The 16500-nt window shown below is 34.9% G+C and overlaps 1 protein-coding gene across 1 annotated transcript in view; it reads right to left on the bottom strand.

Moving 5' to 3' along the window:
• The window catches only part of LOC149967506 (sodium-coupled monocarboxylate transporter 1-like), a 30289-nt gene extending 13789 nt beyond the window's left edge, over positions 1-16500 (bottom strand). The window contains exons 1-7 of the mRNA XM_090167623.1: positions 16496-16500; positions 16102-16447; positions 7628-7747; positions 4740-4894; positions 4091-4231; positions 3754-3889; positions 3414-3621 (exon numbers count right to left, since the gene is read on the bottom strand). Of these exons, the coding sequence (XP_090023749.1) occupies positions 3414-3621; positions 3754-3889; positions 4091-4231; positions 4740-4894; positions 7628-7747; positions 16102-16447; positions 16496-16500 (1111 nt within the window). The remainder of the gene's footprint in view (positions 1-3413; positions 3622-3753; positions 3890-4090; positions 4232-4739; positions 4895-7627; positions 7748-16101; positions 16448-16495) is intronic.

Raw genomic sequence — 16500 nt, 5'->3', positions numbered from 1 at the left:
CACTACTAGGCATTCTAACCAGGCCATCAGAATTAACGGTATTATAAGTCACTGGCTGACTTGGATCTATGGTGGTGCGTTAAGTATTAACCTAAGCTACCTAGCTGAATATTATTAGTATGCTAAATTATCATAAGCCACGTTATTCTTAATATTTAAACGAACTAAACATAAAGACAATACCAAGTATTACGCACTTCTTTACGTGAATAAAGATCTGGCTTTACCCTTCACGGCATCAGCAGGAATTTACACTCCGCCCCACAGCATTGTCACGAGACTATTGCAGTGAGGAATTGAAACCAAACTTACTCTAAAAGCGGCCAACGGGGTCTAGCTGTGGATAGAGGACCGAATCTTAGGCTATTCTCTAGCCAAATGAATTGAAACTTTATGAAATCGATCAAGTAAGTTCTTCCTCTACGACAGGCACATTGAAGTAAGGGAATCAATGTAAGTTACTTCTTCGATATATATATGAATACATTCATGGAAGAATGTATTCAAGTCCTTAAAAATATGGAAAGGCAGAGATTTAAAAACCATGGACCATATGGTGACTTACTAATTTCTATTCTGCCGGAAAATATGGTTTATAAATAAGTAAATGTCCAAACATTTGAAAAGGTCATAATGTGATTAGAAAGGTGTGAAATAAATTTGAGAAATACCCAAAAGAGTCTTGGGCCTATTCACTTCTAAAGGACGTACAAACTTAGAACTACGCAAAATGGAACACTCCCATATTCTTCTATACAGTGTGTTACGGATAAGTGTGTCATACATTTTAGGGCGTGTTCTTTGGGTCTTAATGAGTTAAAAATGTCCTATGAACACGGGTCTTGAAATGCTTTGTTTCAGTGTTAAGCCCACAAAACCGGGCCCCAAAACAACCAAATAGCCAGTGAAGTTCGGTATTCTGCCTTGAATCCAACTTTGTCATTTATTATTCATTTGTTTTTCAACGGTGAAGTGATAAACACATAAGCAAATGCCAAAAGTTAATTACTGAACTAGCAGAAGTGCGCTAACTCCTACAATGATTTTATTAATGCTAAGTTCTAGTATTTCAAAGAATCGAGTTTAATCGACATTGTTAAACATCGTCAGAAATTTTCGACATAAGCAACTTTTACGATGTGAATGCTAATTCAAGGTATTTTCCCCGATGGATGCTGGGATAGTGCTTCTTATTTTGGAAAGCGCGCAAGAGCGAAATACGAGTGTTAGGAAACTGTTGGTTATTTAGCCTAAGCCGAAAAAACATCACACTAACAATACCTATAAGCTGTACTTAATGAGAACTAACACTAGTTGTGTAGGTGTTATCTAACTTTATCTCCTCTGAACGCATTAGGTCTTGGGAATAAATTTCAATTTCGTTATTTGACGTTTTTGAAAGTCAGCGAGGCCCTTTAGACTTTGTTCTTTACTATTAAAGGTAGGGTGCTTTTTAAAGAACTAAATAAAGGGCTGTATCGACAATTAATTTTTTGGTATCCAAATCAAAGATAAGTATGGCGCATTTTACTTATTCTGACTACGCGGATATGAACTAAGTGAAATAGTGTAGAAGCCCAAAGATTGTACCGAGTACAGTTCCCTCAAAGATCGTTACCAGAACGATGCACATTGACCGCTGTTGACAGACGCTTGAGAGAATACGGACCAATTCAACCAGAACCAACTCGTGAGACAGTGCAAAATGTACCCAGAAGACCTTGAGGAACAGGTACTTACCCTAATTTTCTTAGACAAAACATATAATTCGATATGATTAGTCTAACCTTTTAATTTAAACAATAATTACATTAGGTTCTTACCATTGTCGAAAACGATCCGGGAACAAGTACCCGGCGAGTGGGGAGAAAATTGGGTGTAAATTACGTTATGGTTTGGCAAATTCTGAATGGTTCATCAATTTCACCTTCAAAAGGTTCAAGCTCTGAACACTCAGACTATCCTAGGCGAGTTGACTTTTATCAGTGGTTTGTTGACAAAGAAGGTCGTGACCATGAGTTCTCGAGTATTCTGTTAACAGCCGATGAAGCCAATTTTTCCCACGACGGTATACTCAACTTGCACAACACTCGCCAGTGGAGTCAAGATAACCCCCACGGGACTAGTGTTAGATTTCACCAAGCGCAGTTTAGCCTAAATGTTTGGTATGGTATTGTTGGTTGCTATTTAGTTGGTCATTTTTTCCTTCTGCCTAGGTTAAATGGTCAGGCATATTAACAATTTCTGACAGATAAATTACCCGGGCTACTCGAAAACGGGCCGTTAAAATCGAGAAGGCGCATGTGGTTTCTACACGATGGAGCTCCACCCCATTTTAATCGTGACGTAAGTGCTCATCTTGACGCGACGTTTCCTTTTAAGTGGTGCACCAGTTTTGTGATCAGCACGATTTCGCGATTTAAACCCATGTGTTTTTTTCCTCTGGGGCTATCTGAAAGAATAAGTTTAGAAGACTGAAGTTCGGGAAGTTGACGACCTGCGACAAGGCATAATTGATGGCTATGAAACTATCCGCAACACAGTTGGAATCTTTGAAAGAGTTCGAGAGTCTTTTGTACGGCGATCTCGACGAGATCATCTCATAAGTGGCCATTTTAAACAATTTTTGTTATGTTTTAAATAAAACCGAAATTTTTAACTTCAATTCTAAGTAATTAAAATTTATGTCGATTCCTTAAAAAACTTTATCCATTGTAATACTTATGACTCAAGTCTATTAATGACATTAGTTATGGTCATTATCGTTTAACCATTAAAAAACCAATGATAACTAAATGGAAACAATGGTAAGCATTCGTAAGTACCATTTCGCGCATTCAACACTATCAAGTACCATTCCGTGTCTTCAACAGTAAAAGTACCATTCCGTTTCCTTAACACTTGTGCACTTTCCAAAATCAGACGCACTATCCCAGCATCCATCAGGAAAAATACTTTTAATTAGCATTCGCTTCGTGCAAGTTGCTTTTTTTCCAAAATTTAATAATCAGCTAGCTAATACCCAAGGTACCACCTTAGGCCTAAGTCATCGAGCGACTTTTAAAGCCATAAGTTCAGGTGGCCTGATTCACAATATTGATTAAACTCGAATCTTTGAAATAATGGAACTTGGCATAAATAAAATCCTTATAGGATTTAGCACAATTCTGATATTTCAATAATAAACTTGCTATTGTGTTTAACGCTTTACCGTTAAAAAAACCAATTAATAATAAATGGAAAAATTGGATTCAAGGCAGACAAATTAAGACCCAAAGAACATGCCCTAAAATTATTACATACTTATCTGTATTACCCGGTATATAACACAACATTTAATTGTTTAGAACTACCCAATTATGGTATAACTAGCCACTAAAATAAGCCCAGAAGAAAATAATTGGAAATCTTACTCAAAATTCTGCACAATACTAATCGTTTCTCTTCGGATTTCACAAGATTGGGAGCCACTGGTCGGATGTAGTCTTCGAGAACATTGGCTGCCAAGGCGTTGATGGTGGAGGACACTGAACTCAAGGCGGCGCTAATGAGACCCGCTAAGATCAGGCCAAGTGCTCCTGGAACTCCCCTCAACAGTCTTTCAGCCACATAAATATAAATCTGAAACAATATTTTAAAATCAATTCCAATTCACGTTCGACCTTGGACCAGTAGCCACTTGGAAAGGACATAAATAGAATTTGAAATACTTGTATTTTTAATGCAATATTTAATAAATTTTAATGTATGTACCTGATCTGGAAGTTGAATAGGCGAACCCGGTTGTCCCAAGGGACTGCAATTCGTCACAGCCGCGAAAATTGCAATAGACGTAAAGAACACAATTGATGTCAAAGCCATACCGAGCACGTTGCTCAGAATAAAAGCACTGAAAATATATTCCCGAAAGTTAAAGTAAAGTGACACGTTGGAAAGGGAGGAACTGACAGCGACGATTTTACCAAATCGTTATGAGCACGACCATAAAATCTTCCTGTTTTAAACATTTTGTACTTGATCTCGGGGAGGGGACCCTTGCAAAGGGCATCTGGGGTAACAAGTACTATGAACCCATAGACATTGCACTTACTTCCTAGCTGTTTTGTAATCCTTGACGCAGAGAAACCTCTGAGCGCAGGCTTGCGATCCAATGGACGTATAAAAGCAATAATGAAGAGAAAAGAAAAATATACTCCACACTGAATAATTATTGTTCAAATCTTCCGTTAGCCTACAGGTTCAAAAGATAATATCGTTAAAGTAATTTAAAACTTTTTTTGCGATTCATTTTATTTAAATTCAAACACGACAAGTTCAGAACAAATCTGTTCTTTACTAGTAAACTAAGTTCACGAAAAACTTTAGTAATCGAATAGTCCATTTCACGAAAACTGCCCATTTTGCTCAAGTTTTTTTAATACGCCATTTTATTATGATTTCTTTCTCAAGTTTTGATCTTAAGTTCTTGCGCTCTTAAAGATCTCGTTTTTCGTAAACAAAAGTTTCCTTTATTTCAAATATGATTATAGTCAAAGCTAATATTTTAATACATTATTAAGAGCTTATTTCACTTATCGTCGGAATAAAAGCTGTCTGAGAAGTATCAAACCACCAAGCAATAGTGCTAAGCATCAATTGGACAGGTCACATATAGGGCAGATTAGTTGTGTATTAATAAATAATTATGGCATTTCCCTTCGCCAATAAAGTTCAACCAGAAAATTATTAAAGAAACTTACGTAAAATGCTGGTGAAGGTTTCCACTGAAAGTGATGCTCAAAGCCTTCTGCAAACCACCAACGTCAATGAATGCCATTATGGTCAATATTATGACGCTGACGAACATCAGGACACTTTGGAAAACATCCGTCCATATCACCGCTTTCAGACCACCCTACAACATAACGAATGCCAAAACAAAAATAACGTAATCTGTTACCAGAATCACTCTTATGGGGCCGTTCATAAATTGCTTAACTTAAATTACATAAGTGGAGGTCGACTAGGGAATGCGAACGTAATAATAAAATCGTCACAACACCCTTGTAGAGGTTAACGGTAATAGAAAGTGTAGGGAGTTGTTGGCTCGCGTTGCATGAAGAGCTTGCCACCATCCTCCTACGCATGAAGGGCTTTCCACCACCCTCCTCCGCATTGTCACCCGGCCAACGGTTTATAGGCATTAAAAGTCGCTCGGTGACTTGGGCCAAAGGTGGTGCCTTGGGTATTAGCCTAGCTGATTATTATTATTATTAGATGAGCAATAAAACCTGTATAGCAGTTTTGTTAGATTCGCATTCTCGACCATATCCCCTGTAGCAAATTAGAGTCGGGCCGACGTCGGCAAAAGGTACTAAACACTAAAGTCGGCCGACCTTTGGATTTAGGGTCGAAATGTCCTAGGGGTAAAAGAGTCGGCCGACAACAAAACGTCGACTCTTTACCGCCTTTTAATAGACCTAAGAACCGACTCCGAAACGACGTCGGGCCGACTTTATATAAATGCTTATTTCCGACCCATAACTGATCTAATTATAAGATGCCTCGGTTTTCGAAGAAAAAATAAAAGTAAATAAAAAATTATCTCAGAAAATCATCAAATTGTCAGAAAATAATTAAAATATCCCCTTTTTCTTAATACATATGGTCTAGCTAGCTGTTTCATAAAGTTAATGTCGAATCCAATAATTAAATGTAAGGTCTATTTTAAGTCGGATAATGGTCGGCATACCGATCATAAATAGTCCCAAAAAAGGATTTCCGGTTTTAGGGTCGAAAAACGTTCGGACGTATTTAGGTCGGCATTTGCTCGTCGACTATAAAGCAACTTTTCGACCGTACCTCGACCCTAAAACGACTTCATGTGCTGCAGTGGATGAGTTGAATAACTGGAATTAGTGGAGACGAAGCATACCAATTGGCAATGTGTATATGCAAGGTTGCAAATATATCGTGACAATTCAATCATATGAAATCTAGTCTTGTCCTCTGAGAAACAAACAAAATGCTATTAATCAATTCAGTCATCCTTATTTATTACATCTTCGGTAGATGAACAATCATCATTAGGGCATCTAGGTTGATTGGTAAATAGACTGGTACATTGTATATCCACCTTCTTGGTAATTTCATTGATATACTCAAGCAAGTGACATGACAAAAATGTCCACGAATAACCTTATTAAGTTAAAACTAATCAGTGGCGGACTGGCCATTGAGTGACCCTGCCCAGTGACGTTTTCCCTTCCTCGATTCTCGTGCCGCGGCCAAATTTGACCATGATGCACGCAGGTCGTTTCAACATACTCACCGTCCCTAAGTATACATAATTACATTCTTGCCTTCATTGTCTCTCGTAAGAGCGTAAACTAGGACTGTGCAACTTGCAAGTAGTAATTTCTAACAATATATTTTATATGAGAAATATATAATTTAGGTTAAAGTCCACTAAGTAGAGTATAACTTTTCTAATTAAAATAATTATAAATGGCTCTCTGATGACGTTATTGTTTCGCTTTTTTAATTTTGTCTTCCTTTTGCCAGTAATAGATAGATGGCACCACGCTCTCCAGTAAAGTAGTTTTTTCGAAGAATCGGATAGATTCATTGCCATCTCAAAATATAACAAATTCTTTATCATAATGCACTAAATGCGGGTGACAATGTTAGAGCTGACGGTTGCTTTAATATATTTAATCAAGAATGTATTTATTTATACTCAGGGAGAATGAATATGTCGATATTATTTTTAGCGTTTCTCCAATTCCAAACGTTGGGGCCCCCGGTATGCTCCTCCGCTTTAATGAAATCCAATAATACTGCAATCTCATTGGTTCTTAAAAATTACGTTTTTCGACGCGATTAACGCTGCTGCGAGGATGCAAAAAATAAGACCGCCTCCTCCCCCCCCCCCCTCCTCAGCGTGATGGGGTTAGGGCCTCAACGTGTCCGTCGATAGCCTCGACATATTCATTCTCCCTGAGTATAAATAAATACATTCTTCATATGGGTACGCTTAAAATTAACTTTTTTTGAAAAATTTTTACTTTTTCACGTTTTTGAAAAGTATATTTTTTGGCTGGAAGGTGCTAGACAAAACATTCCAACAAGAAAGTTGTAGTGCACTGTCGATAATGTACATATTCATTCTCCCTGAGTATAAATAAATGCATTCTTGATTTAATATATATATATATCATATAATGTTTATCTTAATATAACAGCAAATTTTTAAAACAGAGTTACTTCAAAAGTGACATAATTACCAAAAGTTTGTCAATCGGACCTATTTCATAATGAATGTTACGAGCGAAATACAAGTTGGGAGGGGAGAAGGGAAAGTATGCCTTGGGGAGGGAAGGAAGTTAAAACCAACAAATAACGCCTCGTAGTGAGGAACGGAGGAACTAAGTAGCACTGGTCAAAGTTGGTGTTTTTTTTTATTTTTCGTCGTTCTGTGGAGATGCTATCCCCATTTACCTACGCTATAATACCATAGATCCAGAAAGGCGACAATAAATAGTCTTTTATGTGGTCGATCTCGAGTCGAACATTCATTAAACCTTTAGCATACGAAAGTACAGGCATTGTCACACTTTTGGTAATTATGTAACTTTTAGTTACTTACAATGACGCAGTACAGCGAACAGACGAATCCAGATAATGTTAGAGTAATCCAGTAAGAAATTCCGGTTACTGTAGTCATCGTGATGGCGGGAACGTAAAGAAATACCGAGTTAAGAACAAGCTGAAACACAATGACAGTAAATTCATAATAACATTTTATATTAATATTAGAATAGTAGAAAACATTTTAAAAAGTTCTGTTGTTTTTAAAACGATTAAATTTTGGTTTTTCTTCTTCGATTGAGCTGGGCGAGTGGTACACGAACGGATAAGGCCTTTCGCTCATCGCCATTTTCAAGGCCTTGTAGGAATTTTCTTGAATTGTCGTTTTAAACAGCCACGGCCAACTTCGATCGCGTATACCGCGCTTTAGTGGCCCCGCCAATCGCCTGAATTTAACGTGTATATATTTTCCCGCCAGGGCTCCACTATGACCAAATTTTAACGTTAGTCAGATAGGAAAAATCAACTAAAAACATCTTTTTAAAAAAATGAATTTAAAAAAAATTGAATTGAGCCGAATGTAGGTTAATATTTAAATAATAGTATAATATTTTTTAAAGATTATAATTTTTAACGGTGTTTATAAATTATAAAAAGTTAAACAGAAACCAAGAACTTCCTCTAGATGCTGCCAGCAACATAGTATTATTGCGAAATACTTGAAACACATGTAAATAAATAAATAAAACAAAAAGTGAAAAGAAGATTCATTGTAACTTCAGGGTAAATGTATTATTTTAACATTTTTAATTAAATAATATTAAGTTAAAATATATTATAAGCGCATTAAATTATAATTTTAGGTTTCAACAAGTTTTAAGCTGTCGTCTTTTTAAACCTAGAATAATATTGTATATTTAGTAAGGGCCGGTTTGTAATTTTATCTGAGCGAAAATGTTTTCCATAATAAAGGTATAAACCTGAACAAAAATCATCCTCCTTGAAATGCAGGCTGCAGACCATCTGTGTATCTTTTGGTACAAAATCATCCCGACTTATGTTTTTAACTATAAACTTCTAAGGCTTTCTTCGCCAGTAAACTCGTAAAAATGTAGGTCTTTTCTATTAACAAGGTTTGATGTACAATATGGTACGCAACACGAAGGCATTGCGATGAATATTTCTATCTTTTACCTATTTAGTTCCAAAGATGTACTTACGCATCTTTTATCTTCAATTATATTAGTTTTAAGATTCTTACTATTAAAACTAATTAGATTTACAGAAAATACTACCTAAGAACGGTTATAAACTCGTGAATTTGCTATATATATACTATTAATAAAGATTTGTTATTATTAAAGATTTATAAAGTTTAAGAGATACATTATTTTCGCATCAAAACAATCTAAACACCTCTACAGCCTTCAAAACTAAAGGTTTAAATGTTTTATTTTTTGCCGTATATACACCCTTTTGTATCAGGGCGACTCCTCGCGGAGCACAGCAGGTAAAAAATACATAAAATAGTCTGTGAGAAAACACAGAAATTGAATATTTACATATCACAAGAATTGCTCATTACTATGTGTTCTAATATGGCGCCTTCGCGTAAAAAACGCGTCTCTTTTTCTTCATTTAAGTTTTATCAGGTAATATTTTTTTAAACTATGAATTATTCATAAATTTATTGCGAAAAGATAGTTTAAGTTACTATACCTTGTTTTTTCTAAAAAAGAAAGTGGAAAACCGAAGAAAAAACATTTTTTCGCGATTTCGCTTGTATTCCCCGCCTTTGGCGATAGTAGGTTTTTGGTCGTATGTAGCGCCCCTATTAGTACGGGAAATTTTTGGGACAAGCGTTTCTCAACGGAAATGTGTTCAGATGGATGTCCTGAGTAAGGACAAAAAGTTCTAAAAAATTCGCGGAGCGGAACATGTCTAAAAACACCCGCCATTTTGGCTATTTTTTAGATATTCCTTAGCGCCATCTAGCGGGCATAGATGGGGTGGGGATTTTATTGACTACAAAAAACGCTTCTCGGGTTTTCTTTCTCTACATTTGGCAATACCTATATTAAATTGAATAATATGATATTCATGCAATATATTCGACGACAGTTTATGGTTATGTAAGCTATGTTAAGTTTTTAATATTTGAGTTACAAATGTATATTTAAAAAAAAATGTTACATGGGTGGTTTAGGGGTCATCCAAATCTAAGGCACTCTTTAAAAAGCGTTTTGACAAGAGGTTCCATTACATTGCCCGCACATAGCCGAGCAGTTCATTCCATATTTTCTACAGGAGCACGCTTTTCCGCAATAGAGACTTGGCACTAAGTAGCTTTGGCCATGGCCGCCATTGTGGTCATATTTTTCTCCCCACGATAAAAACTATTGAAAAAAACTGTGACGTAGCACTGCCAAGTCCCTATTATTGGATTTACATCCACAAAATATCAAATTTAGAATTCTTTGCGGGGCTGGCAGTTTATCACAACGAATTGCTTCTAAAATCTAAGTTAGAAGAAACCACCTATGGACTGTGAGAAGGATGATAAAATACGCGAAAAGGTAGATAAGTCCATAATTAAAAGGGATAATATAGCTAAATCCTAAACAAATTTGAAGAAAATTAAAAACTTACTAATAACTCGTACCGATAGGTCTTCGAGTAACGCGAAACTCGGATCAAATAGATCTTCGAGTAATAAACTGGCTTCTAAAATCTGACTAACTTTTTTCCAGCCCCAATTCTCTGGATTGAGTTTATTTCCAATCCATTCTTGGGTTTGGTAATAAACACAATTAATATAATGTTTCGCTGCTTCAGAGGTTGGCGGTAGCGTAGCAGCCGTAGCTAGATAAAACGTGATCTTGAGCTAGTGCTTTGAAACAATACGGTTGTACATGAAGTTACGCTGTTGTTTTAAGGATTCCGTACGTTTTTGCGCTCCGTACCACCGTAAAATGATTTTCTCACCAACTTAGTGCAGTTTTTCAACATCGGCATCTGCGCCGTTAAACACTAACGCTTCCGTAACTAACTCGTTGTTGTTTTTAAAGAACTTCAGGGTTGTTGATTTGCCTTTCTTAAAGAAAGCCGAAGTAGTATCACATCCCGATAACGAGCGAATGAAAGGCATTAATGTGTGAAAACCTCCAAATTCGAACTACCATTGTCGCTGCTTTATAAAACAGTGGCTAGTCGAAAGTCACGAGACAATGATTTTGAAGAATTTTTCGCAACTCTGTTTGGCGTACATGAGAGCGGTAAAAAGTGTACCCAAATTTCCTGTGTCTAAATTTATGATGGGTACAGGTATAACTGACGTCTTATAGTATTGTGACGGTATATTCGTTTCTGCCATATACCCACTCCACGAAGGATTCGAATTGTTCTCTATGAAATCTCCAACAAGCCAAAGTGTGTTAAGATGGTTTATTTTCTTTAGCGTTAACGACATTTCGTAAGTTTCGGCGGGGAACCTTTTGACCTTCAGTTTAGATAAACCATTAGTGCGCGGTGTAGTGTATTGAAGCGCAGGAATACTTCGAAATTCTCCGATATTAAGCTTTAATGTTGGTTTAAGGTCTTGGAATATTGGAAGCTATCTTTACAAAACCTTTTGGGCTCACGCAACAAACACCCTCCATGGAATGGAAAGTGTTGTAACCATCTAGAGTTCGTATGTTATAATCAGCGTTGTCGAACACGAACTGAGCAAATGCTTCACTTTCATAATTAATCTCGGAATTCAAAACCGTTGCCGACTCGAATCTAACGGATTCGTTGTAAGAACAACACAATCCCAGTTTAGAGAGAGTGTCCAACAAAATATTAGATACGTATTTTCGATGCAACTGTAGGGCTAGTGCGTAAAATATTGGTGAAATAAATGACCTTGGTCGTACCAATGACATAATGGAATTCGCTGAGGAAAGGTTTTTAATTTCTCCATTTAAATCGATCTTATCAGTCCCCAGCAAATTATTTAAAAATGATTTTAATGTTACAGGTAAATCTTGTTCACCTTCACTTTGAATATTCTCAGTCGAAGGGTAACAATCGAAGTCACCTGCCATTAGTCTAATATCCTCTCTTAATATTTTAGCCGCAGTTTCGACTATCCTCAATCTCTCTTCTTTTCGTCTAACATTCTTTCTTCGTGTCATTTATTATGGACAATCTTTTCTAGTGAGCCCTTAAAACAAAGTATACCGCTTCTTCCTCGACGTCTTTTCTTTTTCTTTTTATTCTTGTTCGATGTCTCACATATTTCTCCAGAAAAAAATACAATCGCTCTTAAAATTGAAAGTGGGTGTATTTACTCTGGTTTCTGATGGTGTTGAACTACTAGAAGCAACTGCATCCTTCGTTTCTAAGTTTTTTTTAATACTAGATCTTCTAATATAGTTCAATCGACAATCTTTATGGAACGTTATACTGTCGAGTTTCTCAAAGTGTTCGTGCTTATTATCCAAACGTTCGTTACTAGCTTTTATATGCCCATCGATTCCTCTTTTCTTCAACTTCGTAACAGTTCTATTTTCTAACGGCTCGTCTCAAATCAAACACACTTCCATACCGAAAATTCGTATGGACTAAAATTTTATTATCCTTTATAAGCCGTTTATATTATTTTATAAAAGTACAATTCCGATTTATATCATTCAGCACTAGCTCATTTACTTTTAGCCAAAGCGCGCAAGACCGAGAGGAACTAAAGTTTGAAAAAGGTCTCGAAATTATAGAAAATTTCGTTGGCGAGATCAGTCTATTATTGAAGGGGAAACACATGACTAAAACCAATACTTTATTAGCCATCTAATATACTACCAAGGCTTTCGGAAGAGCGACTAGTTAACTTCCACCCCTGGACACTACCACTAATAGCGTTCCCAAGGTTCATTCTCTAAAAATTATTACCTTTATTTTCCAACAAATTAGCGATTACATGTCAAAAGGTTTCCTATAAAGCGACGCGTAAAATTTTTATCACCTTAAGAACTTTTAGTGTCAAATTTCTGTATTTATGAGCGTTGTAACCCCCTCCGAAGTCATTTTTTAAATACAATATGTTTTTTTTAAATTACAAAGAAAAAAATTCGTATCGTGATTGGAATATCGAAATTTATAAACGTTCCATCTATGCCCGCTAGATGGCGCTAGTGAATATCTCAATGTAAGTATATCATTCGATTGAGAATTTCAAGGGCTACAACTATTGTCCAGTGAGTTAACGCGATATCTCTTCGTATTTAGCTTAAAAACGTAAAACGCTTGTCCCAAATTATTTCCCAGAACACCTCATTTTGAATTTAATTTTACCGTACTATATCGGGATTATTCATACACGCAAATTAACATTAGATGCGAGGCGATTGACGGGGCCACTAAAGCGCGGTACGCGTGATCGAAGTAGGCCGTGAAACAGCACTTCCAACTTCGACTATGGGCTTTAGCGGTCGTCTCAAATTTTTCAATCGATATACTTTTGAAAATCACAATTTTCCCGACGTGAAAACCGTGACGCCACTTATCTACAAATATTTTTTCGTTGATTTGGAAGAAATAAATTAATTTTTAAGAAGATTTTTTTGTAAACGGAAAGGGTGCAAGCAGCTAGCATCATTCGGATTCATTGACTCTTGGTCCCTGGAGTTGGTAGCCTAATGTTCAGGCACCTGGCTAGCAGATTACCAATCATGTATAGCGTGGAAATACTCACGTTAACGATAAGATAAACCACGGAGAAGAAAACCCTCGTGGTTCTGTCGAATCGCTTCTCAATATACTGAAAATAGAAAAATTATAAAACTTTAAAGCAAGTGTCGGCTCGACGTGAAGTAGCTCTTATTGCAACAGATGTCGCTAGCGTCATAATCGAAACAAGATTTTACAGCTACATTTTGACCCAAAATTCGGGACGTAAAAGTACCCTTCGCGTTGATTGGCTCGTTGGTAAATTTCACAATAACTTAAATTAAAGTAATTTTTAACAATATAGTTTATAGGGGATATATATTTTAGATTAAAAATCCACTGGTGACGTTATTGTTTCGCTATTTTTAATATGAGCTTCCTTTGCCATTAATAGATGACACCATGCTCTCCAGTAAAGTCGTTTTTTTTTTCTAAGAATCGGATAGATTCATTGCCATCTCTAATAACAAAGGCCTTATCATAATACAGGTGGCAATGATAGAGCCGACAGTTGCTTTAAGACCAAATGCTGTACTCATCTTTGTTAGTTTCAAATGAATGCAATCGGTTTATAGATGTAGGCAAGACGGTTTTTTTAAACTGAAGTTTTTACAACCTTTTTAATCTGTTTCTTTGAGACAGTTTCTCAGAAATCAGGTTTATAGATTTTATAAAATACATAAACAATATTTTACTTCATTTCCAATATTAGAAATATAGAAATTTTGATATTGCTATTTGCGAAACGAACTTCACTTATTAATTTCGAAAGATATAAATTGAATTTCCAAAACTTAGTTTTATAGAAATTTGCAAACAATAGTTTTAAAGAATTTTTCAAAAATCTGTTTTTAAAGTATTTTCCAAAATTTAGTTTTAAGGATTTTTCCAAAAATTAGTTTTATAATAATTTAAAAAAATTACTTTTACAAGAATTTACTAAAATTAGTTAAATAATAATTTACAAAAATTAGTTTTATAAGAATATACTAAAATTAATTTATAATAATTGACAAAATTTAGTCTATAATAATTTTAAAAAAATCGTAAATAATTAATTTTTTAAGTCCATTTTTAATTAGCAAAATGTTAATTTAATGAATTTGCTATTTTAAACATGATTTGCGCGTATAAGAAATTGGTTATTTGTTTATTTCGGTATTTCGTAATTTGCTACTTTATTGTAAAATTTCAATTACTTTCAATAATAAATTGGGAATTTTTGATTAGTAAATTATTTATTTAATTTATAAACAAAAATTGTGATTTCCTTAATTATTAATTGAATTTAATTTAGAAATAAAAATTGTTATTTCCTTAATTATTAATTTAATTTAATTTAATTTAATTTAATTTAATTTACCTTAGTTTAATTTAATTTCATTTAATTTCATTTAATTTCATTTAATTTCATTTAATTTAATTTATAAATAAAAACTGTGATTTCCTTAATTATTAATTTAATTTAATTTAATTTATAAATAAAAACTGTGATTTCATTAATTATTAATTTAATTTAATTTAATTTAATTTAATTTAATTTAATTTAATTTAATTTAATTTAATTTATAAATAAAAACTGCAATTTCCTTAATTATTAATTTAATTTAATTTAATTTAATTTAATTTAATTTAATTTAATTTAATTTAATTTTTCAATAAAAACTGTAATTTCCTTAATTATTAATTTAAGTTAATTTAATTTAATTTTTAAATAAAAACTGTAATTTCCTTAATTATTAATTTAATTTAATTTAATTTAATTTAATTTAATTTATAAATAAAAACTGCAATTTCCTTAATTATTAATTTAATTTAATTTAATTTAATTTAATTTAATAATAAAAATTGTAATTTCCTTAATTGTTAATTTAAATTCATTTATAAATAAAAAGTTTTTTAATTAATTTATTATTAATTTGCTTAAAAAGTAAATTATTAAATATTAACTTGTTGAATTAGTTAATTAGTTAGTAATTTGCGTAAGTAGTTAATTGGTAATTTGCGTAAGTAGTTAATTGGTAATTTGCGTAAGTAGTTAATTGGTAATTTGCGTAAGTAGTTAATTAGTAATTTGCGTAATTAGTATTTCACGTAATTAGTTAATTAGTAATTTGCGTCATTATTTAATTAATAGAAGTAAGAGAATGTCAAGATGAAGTCGAGAAGAGGGTGGAAATTTAGTACAATCAAAGGTAGGCCCAAGGGGTGCTCTGTACCCGGACCCCCCTTGTTTACGCCACTGTTCTACGGGCTAGAATACTTAACTCCATTTCAGTATATAACACCGGCAGTTCTAGATACTTCCCACATTTTATTCCTATCAGTTAATGTTGACTACGAACGTTACCCTATTTGACACCGCTTCAATTGGTGGGGTGGCGGAGTGATTAGCGCTTTCGCCTCGCAGCAAATTTAGACGGGTTCGATCTCAACTTGTGGCACTGGGTGAAAACTCGGAACAACTCCTTCTGCGTTGAGTTTGCGGGTTCTCTCCCCACTGGTTTAAGGAGTTTTTTTCCCGAGCTCTTCGGTTTCCCCTTCCATAAAAACTTTTAGAGGTTAACGGTACTATATAGTTAGTGTAGGGAGCTGTTAGCTCGCGTGGCATGAAGGGCTTGCCACCACCCTCCTACGCATTGTAGTCCGTCCACCTGAATTAATGGATTCAAAAGTCGCTTGATGACTTAGGCCTAAATTGGTGCCTTGGGTATTAGCCTATAGCTGATTATTACCGCTTCCGTTATAAATAATATCATTTACAGCCAAAAATTGGGTACCAGTGATTTTTGTGACCAGCCCCACGAGCCATTTATATTTTACCTCGTAAACGCTGAGATATTTCATGTTGTGGAAGACTGGTATGATGAGGAACGCAATCGGGATCTGAACCAGGAAGAATGTGTACAACATGATGAAAAACTGGAATCCGTTGGCGAAGCTCTCCCCCACCAAGGTAGTTATATTGTTCGCCGAAATGATGGTTGCGAAAGCGGAAAACGCCACCGGGATCACTGACATCTGGCGGTCACCCAGAAGGAAACCGTCCACTGTTTTCTTCGCTCCCCTGTTGACTACGACGCTGATCAACAAGCAGATCAACACTGAACCGACGACCACAACTCCGTCCAGAATATGGCCCAACTCCATCTGTAAAACTAGAAATGCTCTATTGCAAAAGTGACATAATTACCAAAAGTGTGTCAATCGGACCTACTTCAT

The sequence above is a fragment of the Leiobunum rupestre genome, chromosome 1 (genome assembly GCF_980474605.1).
Source record: "Leiobunum rupestre chromosome 1, qqLeiRupe1.1.hap1, whole genome shotgun sequence".
NCBI classification, from domain to species: domain Eukaryota; kingdom Metazoa; phylum Arthropoda; class Arachnida; order Opiliones; family Sclerosomatidae; genus Leiobunum; species Leiobunum rupestre.
The sequence above is the reverse complement of the archived record's forward strand: the minus strand, read 5'-3'. Positions and strand labels throughout refer to the sequence as shown.